General features: G+C 34.0%; 2 protein-coding genes across 4 annotated transcripts in view; one reads left to right on the forward strand and one right to left on the reverse strand.

Annotated features, from left to right (window-relative positions):
• The first annotated feature begins 587 nt into the window (after positions 1-587).
• Positions 588-10188, forward strand: LOC106055415 (serine/threonine-protein phosphatase PP1-beta catalytic subunit). The gene is made up of 8 exons (XM_013211666.2): positions 588-677; positions 2331-2462; positions 2867-3097; positions 3845-3949; positions 4081-4152; positions 5337-5488; positions 6655-6789; positions 7413-10188. The coding sequence occupies exons 1-8, from the start codon at positions 626-628 to the stop codon at positions 7530-7532; spliced, it is 999 nt and encodes a 332-aa protein (XP_013067120.1). The 5' UTR covers positions 588-625; the 3' UTR covers positions 7533-10188.
• An 8181-nt stretch (positions 10189-18369) lies between these two features.
• LOC106055414 (uncharacterized) overlaps positions 18370-20474 on the reverse strand; it is a 31867-nt gene continuing 29762 nt past the window's right edge. For all 3 annotated transcript variants that reach the window (XM_056022515.1, XM_056022516.1, XM_056022517.1), the window contains exons 10-12: positions 20226-20345; positions 19591-19890; positions 18370-18812 (exon numbers count right to left, since the gene is read on the reverse strand). In XM_056022515.1, the coding sequence (XP_055878490.1) occupies positions 18699-18812; positions 19591-19890; positions 20226-20345 (534 nt within the window). In that variant the 3' untranslated portion in view covers positions 18370-18698. The remainder of the gene's footprint in view (positions 18813-19590; positions 19891-20225; positions 20346-20474) is intronic.

Here is a 20474-nt window from a genome sequence, read left to right on the forward strand (position 1 = left end):
TGGGGGGGGGGTGACACCCTGAGCTGACCGCACCGGGTGACGCCCACTCTAGTGACGCCACTGTTGTAGACCCTACCAACTTTTGAATAATGAATATATTACCTATTACCCTGTCTTCCCCCCCCCACACACACACACAATAAGATGTCAGATTTATTGATTAGACCCTTTGTCTTAATCCAAAGCATTTCTTCCTTTTTCTTTCCCTCAAACATTTAACCCCCCTCCCCCAAATCATCAGCCTTGTCATTCACTTTTGCAGTTTTAAAAAGTGCATCCCAAATTACTTCATAGCAATACACCGTCTGCTAGTTCTCCCCATTTCACCTTCTCGGGCGATAAAAGCTAATGGACACAAGTAAACAATTTTACCGTTCATGTAAACATTTTTTCTATGATCTTAACTTTATCCCTTTGATAAAAACAAAATAAGCATTTATTTAATCCTAGTAAACTTTTTTTTTTTCCTTTTAAAAATTAATTTAAAAGTTTAATAACCTGAGACCTGACCTACATGTGCACTGGTCCAAAAAAAAAAAAAAAAAGAATACCTGCACGGAAAGGGTTTTTAAAAAAAAGTTTTAGTACGCATGTTATGCTGACGTCAGCCTAGTCACTATTGAAAATGGCGGAGCCGGAGTTGAATGTTGACAGTCTGATATCTCGATTACTTGAAGGTTTAAGATTTAATTCTAGATCTAGTTCTTATACAGCGTTTACATGGATGTGTATCTATTGCAAAATTTTATAATGTTGTTTTTGTAATCTAGAGTGGGTTTAGAATAGTGTGATATCTGTGTTTCTGTTGAAGTTGAGCCGCAGTTGAGGTGCCGTGTTGATTGTTGAGGTGTTGTGACTCACTGTGTTCAGTGTTGCCCCAGTTGTTGACTTATTTTTTATTTTTTTTTTATATTCATTTTCAATTTTGGGCATTTTTCATAAAGGGTGGGGGGTATGGCATACTATATCATTATATGTATAATACAGTAGTACTTTACTGACTATAGTCTATAACTATAGTGATAGATCTATGTCTATGAGTATGATTTACTATCAAATTAATCAAATCATTACTAGTCTAGATTCTAGATCTAGTTAACTAGAGTCTAATCTAGGTCTAGAGTCTAACTGGACTAGTCACTTCACTAGACTCACTAAACTAACTCTAGTGACTCTAGACTAGTCTTAGGTCTTAGACATATATCTAGGTCTATTGGTCTAGATTGACTATAGTCTATAGATCTAGATTATAGATCTAACTCTAAGTCATCTAAGTAGATCTTTTAAATATTAATCATAATAAATAGATTCTAAATCATTGTAACTGATGCTTCACACTATAATAGAGAGTCTAATTAGTATAACGACTATTCATAGTAAAGTTAGAAAGTATCATCATAATCATGATTCATGAATAATTTAATAAAATAGTTAATCTTTTCTAGATCTAGATAAATCTACTCTAGATCTAGGATATCTAGTAAACTAGTATAGTAAAAGTAAACAGTGGAGGCTGTCTGGTAATTTTGATAATGAATAATGATTTATTGATATAGATCTACATTTCACATGTTTAGGTTAGGACTACTCATTTAGCATTTCATGTATACACCTTTTGACTTTTGTAATGTTAAGTGTTTGTTTATTTAATACTTTTGTTACACAATTCTAAAAATATTTAAAATAGATCTCTGCTAGAGATAAAATCTCTTGGTCTAAACAAAAAAAATAATTCAGAAAATTTAACTAAGCTTGAAAACAAAATATTTTTTAAACCACAGTACTTTAATTTACTACTTATTGTTAAGTTAAAACTGTGTTAAGATCTGACATTTTCTTTTGTCTATAATTATCCAAGTAGAGTATTGTCTATTATATTTATTATAATGTTATTAAAAGATTATGATAAGTACCCCGGTAAGTACTCAAAAGTAAGTTGAATAAATGATAAATGCCTAAATCCTCCTTTGTTCTTTAGAAATATTTAACGTGACACTTACACTATAATAGAAGACTATATATATATATCTAATAATATCTAGATCTGCTTATACATCACTATACAGCAAGTTTCTTTCTTCTTTGAAATTCACTTTATGCTTCAAGGTCTCATAAAACCAAAGCTCTTCATTGTTGTTAAAAGTTTTGAAGGGCTGGATAACACAGTCAGGGGCCACATGCGTCAGGCTATAGGTTGGGTATCACTGGTTGAATTTGAGCTGAGACATTGTTTTATTCAGTGTTTATTCTCTGTCATGAAGACTTCAGTCTAAACATGATAAAATTCTACTCTCATTGTAAACTAGATTGAACTTTTTTTTTTTTTTCAGTCCGAGGATGTCGCCCGGGGAAAACAGTTCAAATGACAGAGGCTGAAGTAAGAGGCCTTTGCTTAAAATCAAGAGAAATATTTTTAAGCCAGCCAATCCTTTTGGAATTGGAGGCTCCTCTTAAAATTTGTGGTAAGCCTGACTACTTTGTCATTGGGGATGCAAATTTTAGTTTAATTATACTGATAGATAAATGAAAATGACATGAAAATCCCCTTTAGTCTGATGGTACAGTGATTCACTATTAAGTAAATTACTGTGCTTTATCACCTACTTTATATTAGCTAATATAAAGCTCCCAAGCAAGAGTTAAGGACATAGGTCAAGTAGAGTTCATTAGGCAGCTATCAGCATTTAAAAAGAACTTCAAGTCCTGCATAGAAATTCCAGCTTTTACAAGGACTAAAACTTAGCAGCTTCAATCTTTAAAAAAATTGTTACATAGGTAAACATGTCCATTTAAGGATGAACATAATCAGTTATAGGTGAAAAAATGTTACATAAATGTGTACATTTTTCAAACTTTTAATCTGCAGGCGATATTCATGGTCAATACACAGACCTACTGAGGTTATTTGAATATGGAGGATTTCCACCAGAGTCTAATTATCTATTCCTTGGTGACTACGTGGATAGGGGCAAGCAATCCTTGGAGACTATTTGTCTGTTATTAGCATACAAAATTAAATATCCTGAGAACTTTTTCTTGTTAAGAGGAAATCATGAGTGTGCCAGCATCAACAGGATATATGGATTCTATGATGAATGTAAGTAGAGCATTGATAGTCAACTGAACCTTAGTTGCTGTCAAATGTATGTGTAGCATTGTTAACTAACATAATGTAGGTTCAAGGCACTATGAGAACATAAGAAACATAAAATGAAAGTTTAAAAGGGCAAACTAATCTAAAAGGAAGCGGTGGCTGAGCGGTAAAGCGCTTGGCTTCTGAACCAGGGGTCCCGGGTTCAAATCCTGGTGAAGGTTGGGATTTTTATTTCGGGATCCTTTGGCCACCTCTGAGTCCATCCAGCTCTAATGGGTACCTGACATTAGTTGGGGAAAAGTAAAGGCGGTTGGTCATTGTGCTGGGCACGACACCCTCGTTAATCATATGCCACAGAAACAGATGCCCTTTACATCATCTGCCCTATAGACCACAAAGTCTGAAAGGGGAACTTACTTAATCTAAAAATGTTTTGAACAGGTGGGTCTTAATATTCTTCTTGAATGTAGAGAATCATGAGGTTTGAGCTCAATGGGGAGCAAGTTCCAAACCTATAGCCCAGATTAGATACTAAAGATACTCTTTAAGTAAAGTGTTGTTGTCTGGTTATGTTATACAAGTGTTTATATTCCAAAAATACATAGAGTGCTGACAGGGAAGTGAAATGCATTAAGTAGGTATATTTATAGTGCTGGGTGAATAGACTGCTAACATGTTTCATTGTTAAAGTGTGTGTGTGTGTTAAACGTAATGCTAATTGTAACACTTGACACTCACTGCTTGTTTCAGGTAAAAGAAGATTTAATGTCAGATTATGGAAAACGTTCACAGACTGCTTTAATTGTTTACCTATCGCTGCCATTATTGATGAGAAAATTTTCTGTTGCCATGGAGGTGAGTAGCATTCCTTCTTGTACACTGGCCTATACAGATAATGTGCTTTTCATTATTTGTAACTTAGCTGTAACTAAATACGTTACTTATCTATTATTTTAGTGTTAAAGAAGTTTTTTTTCCTTGGTTAGGTTTGTCACCAGATTTACAGACAATGGAACAGATCAGGCGTATCATGAGGCCAACAGATGTTCCAGATACAGGTAAATTGACTCTTATTCTAAGACTGGCTTCTCTCATTCTATTCTCATGACTAACTCAAACACAGGTTCCATTGGAAGAGAAATTAAAACATTGTTTTTTTTTTTGGTTTACTTTGCTGTATCTCCCTAAAGAGTTAGTTCATAAAAATGCATAAAAAAAAATATTGTTATGCAGTTTCACTTATATGGGTTGAATAATTTTATTCACTAGTAAGGCAAGATAAATTTTTATCATTGAACTGTGCCTGCGCAGCCCATTTTTACAATTATTTTTGTCTCTTTGAAAGAGAAGTATAAGCAATAATAGTTGATGAAACTTCATCAGCAAAGTCATCTTCAGAATGTTTCCCCATTCCCTCTCTTTGTCATCTAGAATAAGATAAGGCAACTTATTATCCTGCTGCATTTCCCGAAGACTCATTAGAATTGGGCAACATGGCATTTTCAGGCACTTGCTTCAATACTGAAATTTGTCTCTATTCTAAGCAGTCAAATTCTTTCTGTAGAAACCTTATTTTTATTATTAACCCTAATAGGAGGAGTTCTGACCTGTGTTCTGAAATGGAACATGCAAATTTTAAAATTTAGAACTAATATATCAATGAAAAGTTCCATAGAATATGTTAGCATAACTATTATTATTTTTCAACTTATTCTTAGTGTAACTTTTGTATAAAACATATTCCAGTGCTTTAAAGCTTAATTTGTTCTGGTCCACTCACCTTTGTGGCCATATGGTGACAGGGAGTACTTGAGAAAAGGTTATCGTGCTGCCATTAGGTTGCATCAACTTGCAGTTAAAAATTTGCTAGTCTCCTCCATCAGGATATGAACTCAAGCTCTCTCATTTAGAGAGCCAAGCAGTTAATGGCAGAAATTTTGTATATATATGACTCAATGCAGAAACATTACATCTGGAAATTTTTATGTCCTGGATAAGTTCTTGAGTAGATCCCAGTCTATCAACATCTGTGACAGTGACTAACTTTGTGTGAGAACAAATACTGTCAGAAAGCAAATGTGTATCAGTTAGAACTCAAACTCAGTCACAATAAAATTTAGTTTTAAAAGATATTTATTGAGAATACAAAACGAAAAAACAAACAAACATATTTTGTATACTTTTTTTCTTCTACTTTTTTAGTGCCTTAATTTGGTTTGATATTAATTTCTTCTTTTTACAGGTTTATTGTGCGACCTACTTTGGTCTGATCCCGACAAGGATGTACAGGGCTGGGGGGAGAATGACAGAGGTGTGTCCTTCACATTTGGTGCTGATGTTGTTAGCAAGTTTCTTAACCGACACGACCTTGACTTAATATGTCGAGCACACCAGGTAACAGAAGTGCATCTTTGGTAGAGTTTTTTTTTCTAACATACTGGCACAGAAAAAGTATGCACTGGTACGGTGTAAGGACACCTTTTTCAATGTGGGGAAAAATTATTAAATTTCTTGCATTTTAACGTATATTATTAATTTATCACTGAGTACCAGCACCTTTTTTTTTTTATGTACAAAAAAAGCAATGTATACATATATAGATAGATAGAGATAGATAGATAGAGATATACTTGGTAGTTTCTGCACTTTGAACTTATATATGTATTATGTTTAGGAGGGTTAATAAAAATATGGTACAGTGACTTAAAATCCTTGTGAAAAGGATTCCTTGAGGTTTGCAATTCTGTGCATCAGAGTCCTGGATCCTATATTCCTGTCACTCCAAAAAGCTTAACTCCTTCCACCTACGCTGTCTAAGGTGTGTTGGTCCGACCACATACCAGACACAGAAATCTTAAAGCTGTCCAACATGCACAGTATCAATGCCACAGTAAAAAGGTCCCAACTTCGATGGGCAGGACATGTAGTCCGCATGCCAGGCAATCGCCTTCCCTAGCATCTTCTGTACGGGGAGTTGTGTGCAGGAAAGCGCCCCCAGGGAGGCCAATACAAGATCTACAAAGACACTCTCAAGAGCTCCTTCAAGGAATGCAATATCGACATTCACGGCTGGCAAGCTCTAGCTCTCGATCGCTCCTTATGGCATGAAGATGTGAGTCTCAAGATTTGAAGTAAGAGGAGTGGCAAGGGCAAAAGAGCGCCAAACCAACAAAAAGTTGAGAAGAAGAAGCAGGTCTATCTGCAACTGACCTGACTCACCCATGCCATGTATGCGGCTGGCTTTTTAAAGCGAGGATTGGACTTTACAGCCATCTTCGAGTCCATAGGAAATGAGAAATGTGCTCATCTTCGACCACGAAGGAGGAGCTATATACCTGGCATCTGTATGGGAAAGTGATTTGATGTTTTGCTGGACTTAAAAATTATGAGGCACTTTTATCTTTCCTGATCTTGAAGGGTTTGAGTAGCTTTGGACTTGTAGGGTAATAATGAATAATAGATATATTTAGAACATAATTTATGTTTGTTTGAAACTAAGTTGTGTTATTACAAAGGTAATATTATTACTCCAATGATTTATGTCTCATTCTAACTGGCAGGTTGTTGAAGATGGTTATGAGTTCTTTGCCAAACGTCAGTTAGTAACTCTGTTCTCAGCACCAAACTATTGTGGTGAATTTGACAACGCTGGAGGCATGATGTCTGTGGATGACTCTCTGATGTGCTCTTTTCAGGTGAGTCTTGTTTGAGTGCTAAAATTATTTTGGGCATATCAATCAGCTTAATTATTGTCAAATCTTAATACAGGTATAATTTAACTTTTAAGACATCACCATATGTTTTGGTTTTTTTATTTGTCACTCAATGTGAGTAAAGAAAAAATAGCATCCATGGCTCTTTAGAAATACTATTGAGTCCTGCAGAATTACTTTATTTATGATATGGATCAAATTCAGATATGTTCCACTGACAATATTTATATATGAACATAGAAATATTACTCAAAAACTAGATTATTTAAAACAAAGTTTAGACTCAATTATTCAATGACATATAATTCTACTAGGTGGCAGTTCCTTCTTCAAACTATTGTCAGATCTCCAGTTTCTTAAGATAGACACTGAATTAAAAATTATCCAAGACCCTGAATTAATTAGACACTGAATTAAAAATTATCCAAGACCCTGAATTAATAAGTATCGGATGAATCGTTGACAAATATATTATGGCCCAGCCTGCTCTATTATAGTTGTCAATCCAATGCAGATGATAAATAATACTGGTATTATTTACATAATATCTAGCTAATCAAGACCTTGGTTAAATTTAGGACACTACATTACTTTTTCAATTACAGATTTTGAAACCCTCTGAGAAGAAAGCCAAGTATCAATATGGAGGACTCAATTCCGGCCGACCAGTGACTCCCCCTCGAGGACCACAACAGCAAAATAAGAACAAAAACAACAAAACCTAAGTGTCCAGATCAGTGCCTTTTAGAAGTCTTCAGAAGTAGATAAGTTTACTATCTCCTTGTTTAGTTCACAGATTTGAAGAAAAACTTGACAAAATACATTGTTTCTTTTAATTACTAAGTTGTTGGACTGAACATTTTGAGTCAAGGATATTGGAGGCTAAACACAAAGAATACCTTTATATATTTCATAATTTCAATGTAGTCAATACAAGACTCATTTGTCTGCAGTAAACTTATCTACTCCTGGCCAGTTTCCAGAAATGTTTTAGAAAAGCTGAACTTTTGTATATTACATCTATCTGTAATATTAACACCCAACTTCAGCCACTCTATTTCTCTTTATTGATGCTTTAGTCTTTCATTACATAAACTGGCTCCAGCCCTCATTTCTACAGACGGCCCTTGATACACCAGAACACCCAATCAAAAACTGTATCTTAGTAATGCAAAAAAAAAAAAAAAAAAGACCTTGAAACTGTCTGGCCTTTTATTGAATGGAACAAATATGGCTCGTGACATTTTTTCTTTCTTATTAAATGGAGAAATAGAAATAGAATTCTATGCATCAACCTTTAATTTGGCTTACATGCAGTAAAAAAAAAAAAAAGCACTATAAATTTAATCTCCAAACATTGGTGTGCTCATTATTATTTTGACAATCAGAAGTTTTGCTTTCTTTCCCATCTGTAACAATTATGTTGAGGCGATGACGCAGAATGTATTAGTCTGTCTATCTGATTACTTATAGTATATGCTTCATTTAATGACTATGTTTGATTACTGGCTGACATTCATTAGTTCATACATTTTGCCATATAAATGTGGATGTTAATTGTTTAACATTAACATTTTTTTTTTGACATTTTACTCATAAGGTTTTAATGTTGATTTTTTTGTTAGATTACTGTAAGTTTTCCAAAGACCAAAACTTTCCTAGGGCAAGTGAAGTAGAGTTCACTAGAAAGTCTGTATTTCACTAGAAAGTCTAGTGAACCCCAGTTGCTGAGTAAATATCTTATAGCTGGCACTTTCATTGTGATATGGCCATCACAACTTATCTTGTACCAGTTCCCATTCTTGACATTGTGAAATAAACCAGAAACAGCATCTGAGAAACATGCCAGTGAGTAAACCATTGCAGCCTTTGTCAATGCAATGACAGTTTTAAGATCAAACTTTTAAAAAATTTCTTTATAATAATTAGAAACATTTGTTTAGTTTATGTAAAATGCATTTATCTTACATGATTTGACTGATATGAATCTGTGACATTATATTTATACAAGCTTGAAAATGTTAGGTTTAGAAAATGAAAAAGATACATTTCAAAGCTTAGCTTCTAAGGAAATCTTGAAACCAAATAAACTGACCTGACAATGTACATACATTTTTTAAAATTTTAAACCTCCCTTTGATTGTAAGCAAGAGAGAAATTTATTATTTATTTCATCAACGATCAAAATACTTGAACCAGTGTATATAGGTGTGTGTTTGTGTGTGTCATTTCTAGAGCCTGGTGTCTGACCTCCATAGAACACAGGGCTTTTAAATGAACAGGCACAAATGACTAGTTTTGTCCCTTTTGAACGTTACATCTCATTGTATTGTTGAATATTCATCTTCTAATGGAATTGTCATTTATTATTTAGCTTAGTAGAACTTACTGAAAATTTTGGTCTTGTTTTGATTTATTATTATTATTATTATTATTATTATTATTAAGCTTTGGGAACAACTAGAGGCATTAGTTACTGCAGATTGTTTTCATAATTTCCATTGGCTAGGTTAACTGGTAAGGGAATTTCAAACATTAGCGCCCATGCATAATTAGTACTTTTTTAAAGCTAAACATTGAGTGTTATCACATGACATGATCCAGGATTCATAATAGCTATCAACTATGCAACCTCACCTAGTTGTTCTTCCATCATCTTTTTGTTGTTGTTTCTGTTGCTCTGGATGTTTAGTGAAAGGTTAATGATGCTGGCAGAAATTGGTGTCAGAACTGGCATGGATGACTGTTGATTGTTTGTCTTAACGTCTTTAAATATTTTTCTTTTTTATTACAAAAGCCTCGCTAAAAATTCTGTTTGCAAAGTAAAAAAAAAAAATAATAACTGGCTAGTTATTAAGTGATCACCAAATATAACTATTGTTGGTTTCATCCTTGTATGTTTTTCTTGGTATTAGTTTCTTTGTTTTTCTTGTTGGAGCAAAGCAATGTATAAGGAGTGCATATGGCACTACCCTATAAACTTTTATTTCATACTATAACTACTTACACAGCATGTCTTCATAGTGTGTACAATGACTTGTGTATTTCCATGCTTGGCTCTGTATCTGGGGAAGCAATTTGTTGATTAGGTCACAGTACCTTTGTTTTATTATTCTTGACATTATTCTGTTCTTTTCCTTTACTTTGTACATCAACTCTTAATGTACTTTGGTTGGTTGTTTTCTTGTCTTGTAAAATTTGTACAGTTTTCAAAGTACTGTGAACTGCACATGGTCGCCCATCTATATTTTATAGACTGTAGATACTGAAACATTATTTGATACAATGCTTTTCTGTTTTATTGGAATTCATTTTGCATGTTTTGACTTCACTTGTGTGTGCTATCAATATCATGTATAATAAACTTTTAGCCATACCTAATGAAGTCTTGTTTCATATGTATGTATTGATGTATGTCTACTATTAAGTTAATAAGAAACTTATTCTAGTGATAACTGATTACTTCTATGCAGTGTGCCACTAAGATGATAGTAGGCTTGAACATATAGATTTGTAAAAAAAAAAAAGGGAAGGAGTGTTATTCCAGCCATTACAAAGCTACATTGTCTTTGAGATTGCACAATGAACAAAATAATTATTTTTATTATTATAGCTTTTATATAGCGCTACTTTCATGCTTATAACATGCTCAGAGCGCTTTGGTTCAATCTCATTGTGGACCTGTGGGGGGGGGGGGGGGAGGGGGTATCTAGGAGTTGGTTTTCCGTGCTGCCTTTAGGCGCTCAGTAAACACAACTCTGCCCGAGTTGGGTGTCGAACCTCGAGCCCCCTTCTAGGTAGCCAAGACAAGCCAAGTTCAATCGTACTTATCCTCTCGACCACTCGACTGTGTGTTATAAACACTTTTAGTTTGCCTCAGTTGGTCAGTCATTCACATCAACAGTTGCAGATTATTTCCATACATCAGTTAAACTATTTCTTATATGTATGAAAAAAACAACTAATGAAAGCTATGACATGGTGTGAAGCATTATTATACCGGTACACTAGTATATAAGAAATTAGTTATTAAAAACAGGTTGTACATGTTTACACATAAAAACACATATTTTAAACAAGAGCATGCTTTCTTTGTAAGTGCCTTGGCACCTAATTCAACAAATCTAATTCAACAAACTGAGTGGTTGATCTGGTAAACACTTCCATTTGCTATACCATATTTAGTTTTGAAGTCATTTTCCTTGTTTAAATGTATGTGTGTAAGCTATGCATACTTAATTTAAAGAATAAAAGTGTTTTTTCACTTAACCAAAATCAGCCAGTTCACTTGTATGGAGCACCATGCCAAATGATGGGAAAAAAAACATTTTCAATTGTTGTACTTTTTTAGCGGCCCCCTGAAAGGGGAAAAGACAGCTATTAGTTTTGTGCGAAATGTCTGTCCGTCCCGTCCCGTTTAGATCTCATAAACTACAAAAGATATTGAAAATCCGACATCACCATATTTTAATCCATTCAAAGTTCTGATGCAACGGCTACTTTTTTTTTTCCTGAAAGCGAAAAATCTAATTTTTAAAATCAGTTATGCAAGCAGTTTTTTAAAGAGAAAAAGCTAATTAGTATGCATTATAAGTTAGACCTACTTTAAAACGAATAGTAATATTGTAAACTTCATTTTCATGAACATTTATTTATTGCAGAATTTATTATTATTATTATTTTTTTTGAGGATTGGAATAAGAGATTGAGCGGTAAAGCGCTTGGCTTCCGAACCGGGGGTCCCGGGTTCGAATCCTGGTGAAGACTGGGATTTTCAACTTTGGAATCTTTGGGCGCCTCTGAGTCCACTCAGCTCTAATGGGTACCTGACATTAGTTGGGGAAAAGTAAAGGCGGTTGGTCATTGTGCTGGCTACATGACACCCTCGTTAACCGTAGGCCACAAAAACAGATGAACTTTACATCATCTGCCCTATAGACATCACAAGAAAGATGACGCTTACTATAAGCTATCCCGACAAGACAAGACCAACGTCTAATCTTTCGACTCAGGACCGGACACAACAGAATGCGACAACACATGTTCCGGAAGCTCAAAATTGGAACCAGTGAAATCTGCCCATGTGGAGTATCACCAGAAAATGCCGATCACGTCCTCCAAAACTGCTCTCTCTACCAAGAGGCCCGTATAAGACATTGGACCCAAATCACCCCGATAGAAAGAAAACTATATGGAGAGCTCCCTGATTTGGAAACCACTGCGCAGTTCATCTCATGTATTGGTCTAGTGAGTCTAGTCATATGAACACTCCAACATAACAATGAGAACGATGAAGAAGAAGAAGAATGCCCTATAGACCACAAGGTCTAAAAGGGGAACTAGTTAGGCCATGTTCACATCTAACTTTACATTCACTTTCACCTATCCTTTGATCTTATCTCTCATTTGTCTTTGATATAATTTCATTCGGATGTTCTTTCTGAAAATATTGAAGCCTGCCTGGGTGGACCACTTCGAGGGCCGATTTTGAGTTTGTGTTTCTACACAAACTGTCTTTTGTAACCTTGTTTTTTTTGGATCAAGACAGGACAACAAATCATAGCACCAATCAAATAGCACAAAAAAAAAAACAACAGCACTAAAATAGAGTATTAGAAACAGAGACAATTAAAGACAATTTAATACAAATAAAATCATAAAGTTGTTAACTTTGAATTACTGTATCAAGAATTTAGTAGCAATATTTTCAAACAAAATACTTCATTGTCTATGTTTTTCAGTCTATCTACATTTTTGTGAACATTATCTCACCATCAGATTATTACATTTAGAGAGTATTCTCATTTATAGGTTAACAAATGACATGCCACTACATCACCTCATGTGCTTATTTATTCATTTATATATTCAAAAAGAAACACACAAAAATATATCACAACACAATTAGAGATTCACAAACACAGAATGTACTGATGACATGTGAACTACTGGTATATAAACAATAGTTAACATTAAGTCATGAAAGTTTTCAATTCATTGAAATTCTATTTTTATAAACTCTTCACATTTTTGAGAAAATGAAAAGATAAATTCGGTGTTAGTACAATGTCCATTGACTCAATCTCAAAATTCATCAAAGTATAAAAAGAAAGAATAAAGAATCTTTTAAATGAAATTAGCAATAAGAACAATTTTGGCTTAAATTGTATCAAAAAGAAAGTGAAATACATGTACAAATTTGAGTTTAAAGATAAGAGTTTACATGTATTTTCATTTCTTCTTGTTACATTTTAAACTGTAATGGATTTTGTTTATAGCCATTTTTTTTTTTGAAAACTCTGATTTAGCTAACAAACTGGATATTGAAGAATTCTGGTTCAAAAAAGCTGCAATCTCCTATTATCATAATATGACTGATTTTACTTGGCTCAATCTTATGACTATAGGTCATAAAGTGTTGACTGTTCATAAATACCTGAGGAATACAACAGTAAAAGTCATCAAAAAAACAACCAATTTAAATAGAAAAAAAATATGTTAAGATTTAGGCTTATTGATTGATTGATTTCTAAATATTTTTCACTCTTCTAATTAATATATTTTTGTCCACTATGAACGCTGAATGGTAAAGCTATCAAACTGAGTCTTGCATTGAAATATGATATATCAATGAATGATGTGATTTTAAGAACTGCCTTTCTACTTTGATGTGTATCATTTAGCTGATAGTTGTGGCAACATCACACCATCAATAAGCAGTGACTCCATAAACATATAATCTTTGCATAATCTGCCCCAATACCAATAAGTCTCAAATGCAATGACATAGAGAACTCGACTTGTTATGAACAAACTTTTGCTTTTTTTTTTTACATAAAAATTTATTTCTTTTAAATAAGTAATAAAACTGGCATAAAATACATACAGTTTTTATACAATTCTATATTATAAAATGTTAAGAAAAACAAATTATATTTTACTTATAAAACACGTAAAATAAAAAATAATAAAAAACTAATAAATAACTAAACTAATAATAAAAAAATAATAAAAAATAAAAATAATAATAAAAAACAATAAAAACACATTTGAATATTTTTGAACATTGTACATATGGCTCATTTTGTCTCGAAAGGCAATTGATGCGCCCAAATGAGTCACTGGTTTGGGCTTAATCTTGAGACGGGGCAGAATCTGGTGTGGCTAATCAAGCCAATTCTAGAACGGCAGACTTTGCCACAATTCGTACATGTGTATGCCTCTGATTTAGGGCTAGCAGATAGGGCAGCTTTCTTTTTTTCCCTCTTGATTAAAGCCGCTTCAATTCTTTTGTATTAGCCGCTTTGCAGCAGCACCAGAGTTTCCTCTCCGGGGCGCATTCCTGGGCCTTGGATAAAGGGGTCATGGGTGGCCCATGCGTCATGATCCCTCTCTCGACCTTGCTGATGTGATCCAAAGGAACGCCTCGCATTACATTTGGCACCAACTCAGTTGCAGAAGCTGCCGGAGGGAATTTCGTAGCTGATACTCCCAACGCCTAAGGGGCTTCATTCCTGATTTCTCCTCGAGGTTGTCTCTTGAAGCCTCAGTATCGCAAGGCAGCGGGGGTTTGAAGTCAGAGTACCCCTCTCCTAGATGAACTGCCTTAGGGCCTACTAGGCTGACGAGCTCCATCTGCCCGAAGCTCCCGGTTTTGTGGCGCCAGTTATCCGCCTTCACCCCTTCACCTGTTAGTAAGAGCAGTTTCGCCGGGCTTAATATCTAAGCCACACGAGCAGGCCAGGTGCTGGACTTAGTTGTCAGAGGCTATTTGAGACGCATGCCATTAGGAGTATTTTATAGACAATGAACATTGTACATTTCTATTACAAACCAATATTATATTGTTCACTTTCTTTATACAATTTGAAGAACAAAAAACTCCTTTCAGATCAACAGAACGAAAAAAAAAAGTACATTTACCGTTCTTAACAAATTAGAAACATCACACTGTGATACATTATTTGAATACAATAAAAAAGTAAGTCTGAAAAGGTCTAAGAATAGACTTCAACTGTTCATCTCTATATGTCATTCTAACATTACCAAAAAGAATTATGTAGACTGGCCAACAATTAACTTTATCTACGTAACACTCATTTTTAGATAAGCGTGTATGAGATATTCATAGAAGTGCTGCGAAAATGCCATCCTTTCCAATCAGTGGCGGAGTAAGATGCTTAAAGTTTGACAGTTGCTATAGGCAGGGCATATATCCATTAAGGGACGACCGTGCACCAAAGGTACATTTATTTGGCAAGATGAAAGTTGATAGGCGTACAAAAAAATATGCCTCCAGAATATGCTTTAAAGACCAGCTCAGGCGCCTTCGTGCTTAAACTGACATACAATATGATAGAAGAGAGCGGATACCGAATACCACAGTTGAAGATTTCTTCAAAACCAACGTCGCCCTATCGAATAGCAGAAGCGCCCATCTTAATCGTCTGTGAGCATATAACACGTACACTTTTTAAAACCAAGTCATAGAAATATGTTACTTTGAGCAGGGCCGGATTTAAGTATGTGTAGGCCCGGGGAAAAGGAGTTAAATTATCGTTTAGTAGGTCATATTTTATTTTTTTTTCTGCACTATTTTACAAATACGTCTTCAAAATGTTGAAATTCCAAGAAATATATTTGATTTAAAACAGGATTATTAGAAAAGATAATGTAGTTGTTTTTTTGCGGTTGACCTTTAAAACTGAAAGTCTAGTAGGCCTAATACTTATATAAATTTAAAATAAATAACATATTTCCCCAACATCTGACATAGAAATGAGCCCATGTATGCAAGCGGATCTCTTAAGGATGCAATGTCATAAGTCCTCCCTCCTCTTCTTAAGACCTAGAACCTGAGCGACTCTATTAGACACCTGCTGGAAAATGCAGAGAAATTGTTGCCAACCTACAATGACTCTACCAGAAGTTCCTGCTATCTTGATGGTGTTAGAGACATTTCATACATCTCAAGGGAAGTAGGCCTAAACTAAAAAATGTCAACGTGGTTTTACTAAGCGAGGAAAAAAGGAGCATTATTGAAAATCATTATTTACCTTTGGGTATTGTTAAATTGACAAAAAAAAAAAGAAAAGGTTATATTATCTGACGCCTTTGCAGTTTTTGTTACTAAATGTACAGCATCAGTTGGTGTTATGGTTCTCTTATCTTATATAATACAGACGTTACTTAAAAAAAGAAGATGATTACGTCCTACGCGTCAGGCATTTAGTGATGCATATTAACCAATAACATATATTCTCTTATTAAGTCACTGGTTTTCCTGGCTAGCTCGGACAACCCGTTCCATGCTCTAATAGCACTAGGGAAGAAGGAGCATTTGTAAAAATGTTAAAAGTTGAAAAGGTTATGTTACCTGTAATTAATATCAACGGAGGGAATGCCATTACAATTTCGTATGTTTCCATTAATTAGGTAGTTAGTTTCATTAATTAGATTTTTTTTTTGTTTCAATATTTTTGTTAAAAGAGAGAGAGAAAGAGAGAGAGAGAGACCAAAAAAAAAAAAAAAGAGGCAAACAGCACAAAAAAAAAGAGGTAAGTAGCCCCCCCCCCAACAGAAAAAAAAAAAAAAACGAGGCAAAGAAAAGAGGCAAAATGCCCTAGGATGTAATAGCAAGACAACTGATGTCAAAAGCGAAAAGAAAAAAAAGTTATATATTTTTTGTGAAAACAAAAGTTGTATTGCAAAGTTAGGTAAGTTCTTTCATACTAACTACTACGTTTACAAAACAAATGTTTACTTTTTTTTAAAAGAGAAAAAAATAATTTAGTATGCATGTAAGTGGAACATAATTTAAAAAAACAATCAATAAGTAGTTTTTCATATTATCGCGTGAACTGGAACTTTTACAAATTCACAAATGGAACACTTAACTATGGAATTTTTTATCTTTTTTTTTACGAAATTTCTTTTTTGAGGCTTTGAATAAGAGACTGACCCTTTACAAAACAATTATACATAGTTAAAGTAGGCCAGGTTAAATCTAACTTCACTTTCACATATCCTTTGGTCTGCTGACCGTATGGGCACCACACAAGATCTGTCAACCTTCCTTCTCTATTTTTCTGTCATTTGTATTTGATCGAATTTCATTCTGATATTTTTTCTGAAAATATTGAAACCTGCCTTTTTACCTGCCTGGGTGGACCACTTCGGGGGCCGATTTTGAGTTTGTGTTCTCACGTACCAATTTTTTTTTTTACTGTAATACAGTACCGTATGTTTGTTAGTAAAATGTTTTACATGTTTCGGATGTTCTTTCAGAGTTGAAGATAATTTACTTCCTAGTCCAAACCTCCCGCAGGACGACGGGGGATGACTTTATAAATACGTATAGGCTATATTGAATGCGCTACAGGAAGTATAGATCTTTATGGTAGTGATGTAGATGTTTGAAATTTATTTAAATCTTGAACCAGTAGCCAGCCTTTGGGATATTAATAAGTCAATCAGCTCACTTTTTGTATCAAGTTTATTTCCAGTTGTTCTTTACAATGTTACAAAGTCTTAGTAGATTGCTTAAGATTGCATTATTTGTAGCCTAATAATGCAACTTTTAAAATGAATTCACCTGTACAATCTGAAATATTTATCATTCTATTAAAGATTCAAAAAAAGTATTTTTATTTTTACTACTTTTAGTTTTAGCTCTATTTTTTTAGCACATTACTATTTAGATTTCTTTTTTCTTGATTTTTCTTTTAAATTGTTTCAGTTAATGAGATGAATTTATTTATGTAAACCTGTATTTTAATTTATTCCATGATCTACGCTAAATAATTATAATAATAAGATTAGTGAGGAATACAGTATTCCCGTGGCTGCGCAGTCCCAGCTGTGACCTGAATATTTTGCCACATCTAGGGCAAGCATAACCATTGTTCGCAGGTGGTCGATTTAGATTTTCTTTTCGTTGTCTGCATTTGTCCTCGGCAGCAGATTTTTTTTTGGTCTCAAATCTGCATCCCGCGGCCTTCGTGAGTGACCTCCAGCTGTCTCGTTCCGACGCCGCATGCAGCCAGGTGCTCTCTTCTATGTCAGCCAAGGAAAGTTGATGGCTAAGCTGGTCTTTGAAGCGTTTCCGTGGGGTACCTCTGTTACTTCGACCACCTTTTACCTCATGCTAATTAATACTGTGTTACGTATATATAGAACTTATATTGTGTGACTGTAGATACACTTTTAAAATTCACAGACATTTGACAGTTTTTAAAATCTAAATGAGTTTAAGTAAGTAAAATTCCCTTTTCGGACTTTATGATCCATGAGGCAGATGTCATAAAATGCAACTGTTTCAATTGCTGACAGTTTTAAGAGATTTGTGGCCAGTACAACAAATCACCTTAATATTCTACATATTATGTTAGAATTGGGTGGACTCGGTTACATCCTAAAAGTTCTGAAGGCCAATGACCCTGAGTTCATAAGTCAAGTGTTTTACCAGTTGGCCACAATGTCCTATTAAAGCACCCCTATCATGAATTTAACATAACATTTGCAGACACTAATACTTCACAAATGAAGAAAAAAATAAAGAAACACTATTTTATCATGCTTTATTAAAATAAAACCAGAAAGCATAACATGTTCCATTAAAAAATTATTAATACAAAATACAAAAATAAAAAAAATACTTTGCACCAAAGTAAAAAAAAAAACAACTTGCAATTTTATATGCTACACATCTTTGGTATTTAATTAGCAAAAGCTACAATATGGCTGTAAAAAGGTAGGCCTATATGTGCATATTCTCAGTGTATAGAATACAACTTTTAACATTCTTTTTTATAAATATAAAAAATCACATCTTGATAAAGAAACTTGTTCAAAGGGAATCAGTCAAACTTGAAGCCCATCTCCATCTTTCTCTAATAAAACTCAGGCTCAAAGAAGTTGCAGTCTCCTGTTAACATTATGTGGCAGATACGGCTTGGGTCAATTCTGTGAGCGTAGTCAATGTAGAACTTGTGATTGACAAAAACCTGGTCAACCATCAAAACACTTATTAATTAATAAAATAGAGTGGTAAATAATTGAAAGTTTATAGCAAACATTTTAAATAGATAAAAAATAAAGCATGATGTTAGAATATCTAATACTGACACAATTATGAAAGACCTACAATGTCATTAAGTAAAATAGCTTGTCTTTCACAATGTAGGGAAGGGTAAAACCAAAGGTAAAACCAAAGGTACTCCTTTCAGACCTTGCAATCCCTAGGGGAAGATGATGTAAAGCCCATCTGTTTCTATGGCCAATGGTTATTGAGGGTGTCATGTGGCCAGCACAATAACTAAGTGCCTTTACTTTCCATTAAAGTTGATGGAAGCAGGACACGCTAAAAATTCCAACGTTTGAAATTCCATTCTTCACCAGGATTCAAACTTGATAGCTCTCAGTTTGAAAGACTTAACCACTCAGCCACCACGCCTCTTGTAGGAAATGGTGGAGAGCTTAATGAAGCACATAAAGATACACACATTTTGAGCTTGAAATTAATGTTTGCAATAAGTGAATCAGAATTTCATAAATTAAAATAAAATTAGTTAAAGATACACTAGTTTTCAACACTAGTTTTCAACTTTTTTTTTTATCCACAGAAAATTACGAAAAAAATTATCTATCAAAGCTTTCACTGTTGCTTCTGTATCACAAATATGTTTTTTTTTTTTTAAAACAAATAGACTTTTTAGAAGTCTTGAGAAGGCCAATTTATTTTAATTACCCTAAGATACACAACTTTTGTTAGGAAGTACTCACTCTAAACACATCAGGAAGTCTAAGAATGTTGATCTCAAATCTGTCTTCTGGTTCAAAAGGGAAATTAGGCTGCTCTTTTTCTTCTCCACCCCAGGATCCATTTTCAAGAGTATTTCTGATAGAGTCCTGACCACTGAAGCGAGGGTTGAAGTGGAAGGCAACATCATTGCCATAATCAGGGTCATCACCACACTGCAGGTTGATGGCAAAACGGTCAGCATTCTTCTTAGGTGTGCCAATGATGGACACCCAGGATCCTGATTCCAGAACACCTGGCAGGCGATCTACAAAAGGCCTATCCTAAAAAACAATTGGCAAATATGTATATGTTTTCTGGGTCAAAAACTGTAAAAAATATAGGCCTAAGAAACATATCTCATAAAAAAAAAAGTTTTCGATATCACATTTAATAAAAATCCAATCATCTTTTTTTTCAAAATAGTTTTTTTGTTTGTTTTTTTTACACAAAAAACATTTTGTCCATTTGTATTATCTTTCATATTAATCAAATGAATTACATCTATATAATTAATGTAAAGTAAAAATTAGTGAAAATCAAAAACTATCTATAAACAGCAGAAGCAAAAACAAGTCAACATATTTAACAGGAAAGTTTTTAAAATAAAAATCCTTACCACACGTCTCAAAAGTTTAACCTCATAAATGTACGCTTCTCCATTCACATTAATGCCTTTGATATCCTCCACATTGCCTCTTGCCTTGAAGCTGGTAAACTTTTTACCATTAATGTAGATCTGTAAGTCAACAGAATCATTATAAATGATGTGTTCCATTTACTGCTGAACCAATAACAAAACAACAATAGCTTTTTAAAATTTATTTACTATTTCCAATGAAAGTATGTCCTACATTGCCTTTATTTA

The sequence above is a fragment of the Biomphalaria glabrata genome, chromosome 3, assembly GCF_947242115.1.
Source record: "Biomphalaria glabrata chromosome 3, xgBioGlab47.1, whole genome shotgun sequence".
NCBI classification, from domain to species: domain Eukaryota; kingdom Metazoa; phylum Mollusca; class Gastropoda; family Planorbidae; genus Biomphalaria; species Biomphalaria glabrata.

What these genes read in the sequence shown, in the direction of transcription:
- LOC106055415 (XM_013211666.2), top strand. Translation starts at nt 626, where the DNA reads ATGGCGGAGCCGGAGTTGAATGTTGACAGTCTGATATCTCGATTACTT. An exon ending in AATTTTCTGTTGCCATGGAG is followed by an intron (nt 3,950 to 4,080) that starts GTGAGTAGCATT and finishes TTCCTTGGTTAG; the next exon opens with GTTTGTCACCAGATTTACAG. An exon ending in CTCTGATGTGCTCTTTTCAG is followed by an intron (nt 6,790 to 7,412) that starts GTGAGTCTTGTT and finishes TTTCAATTACAG; the next exon opens with ATTTTGAAACCCTCTGAGAA.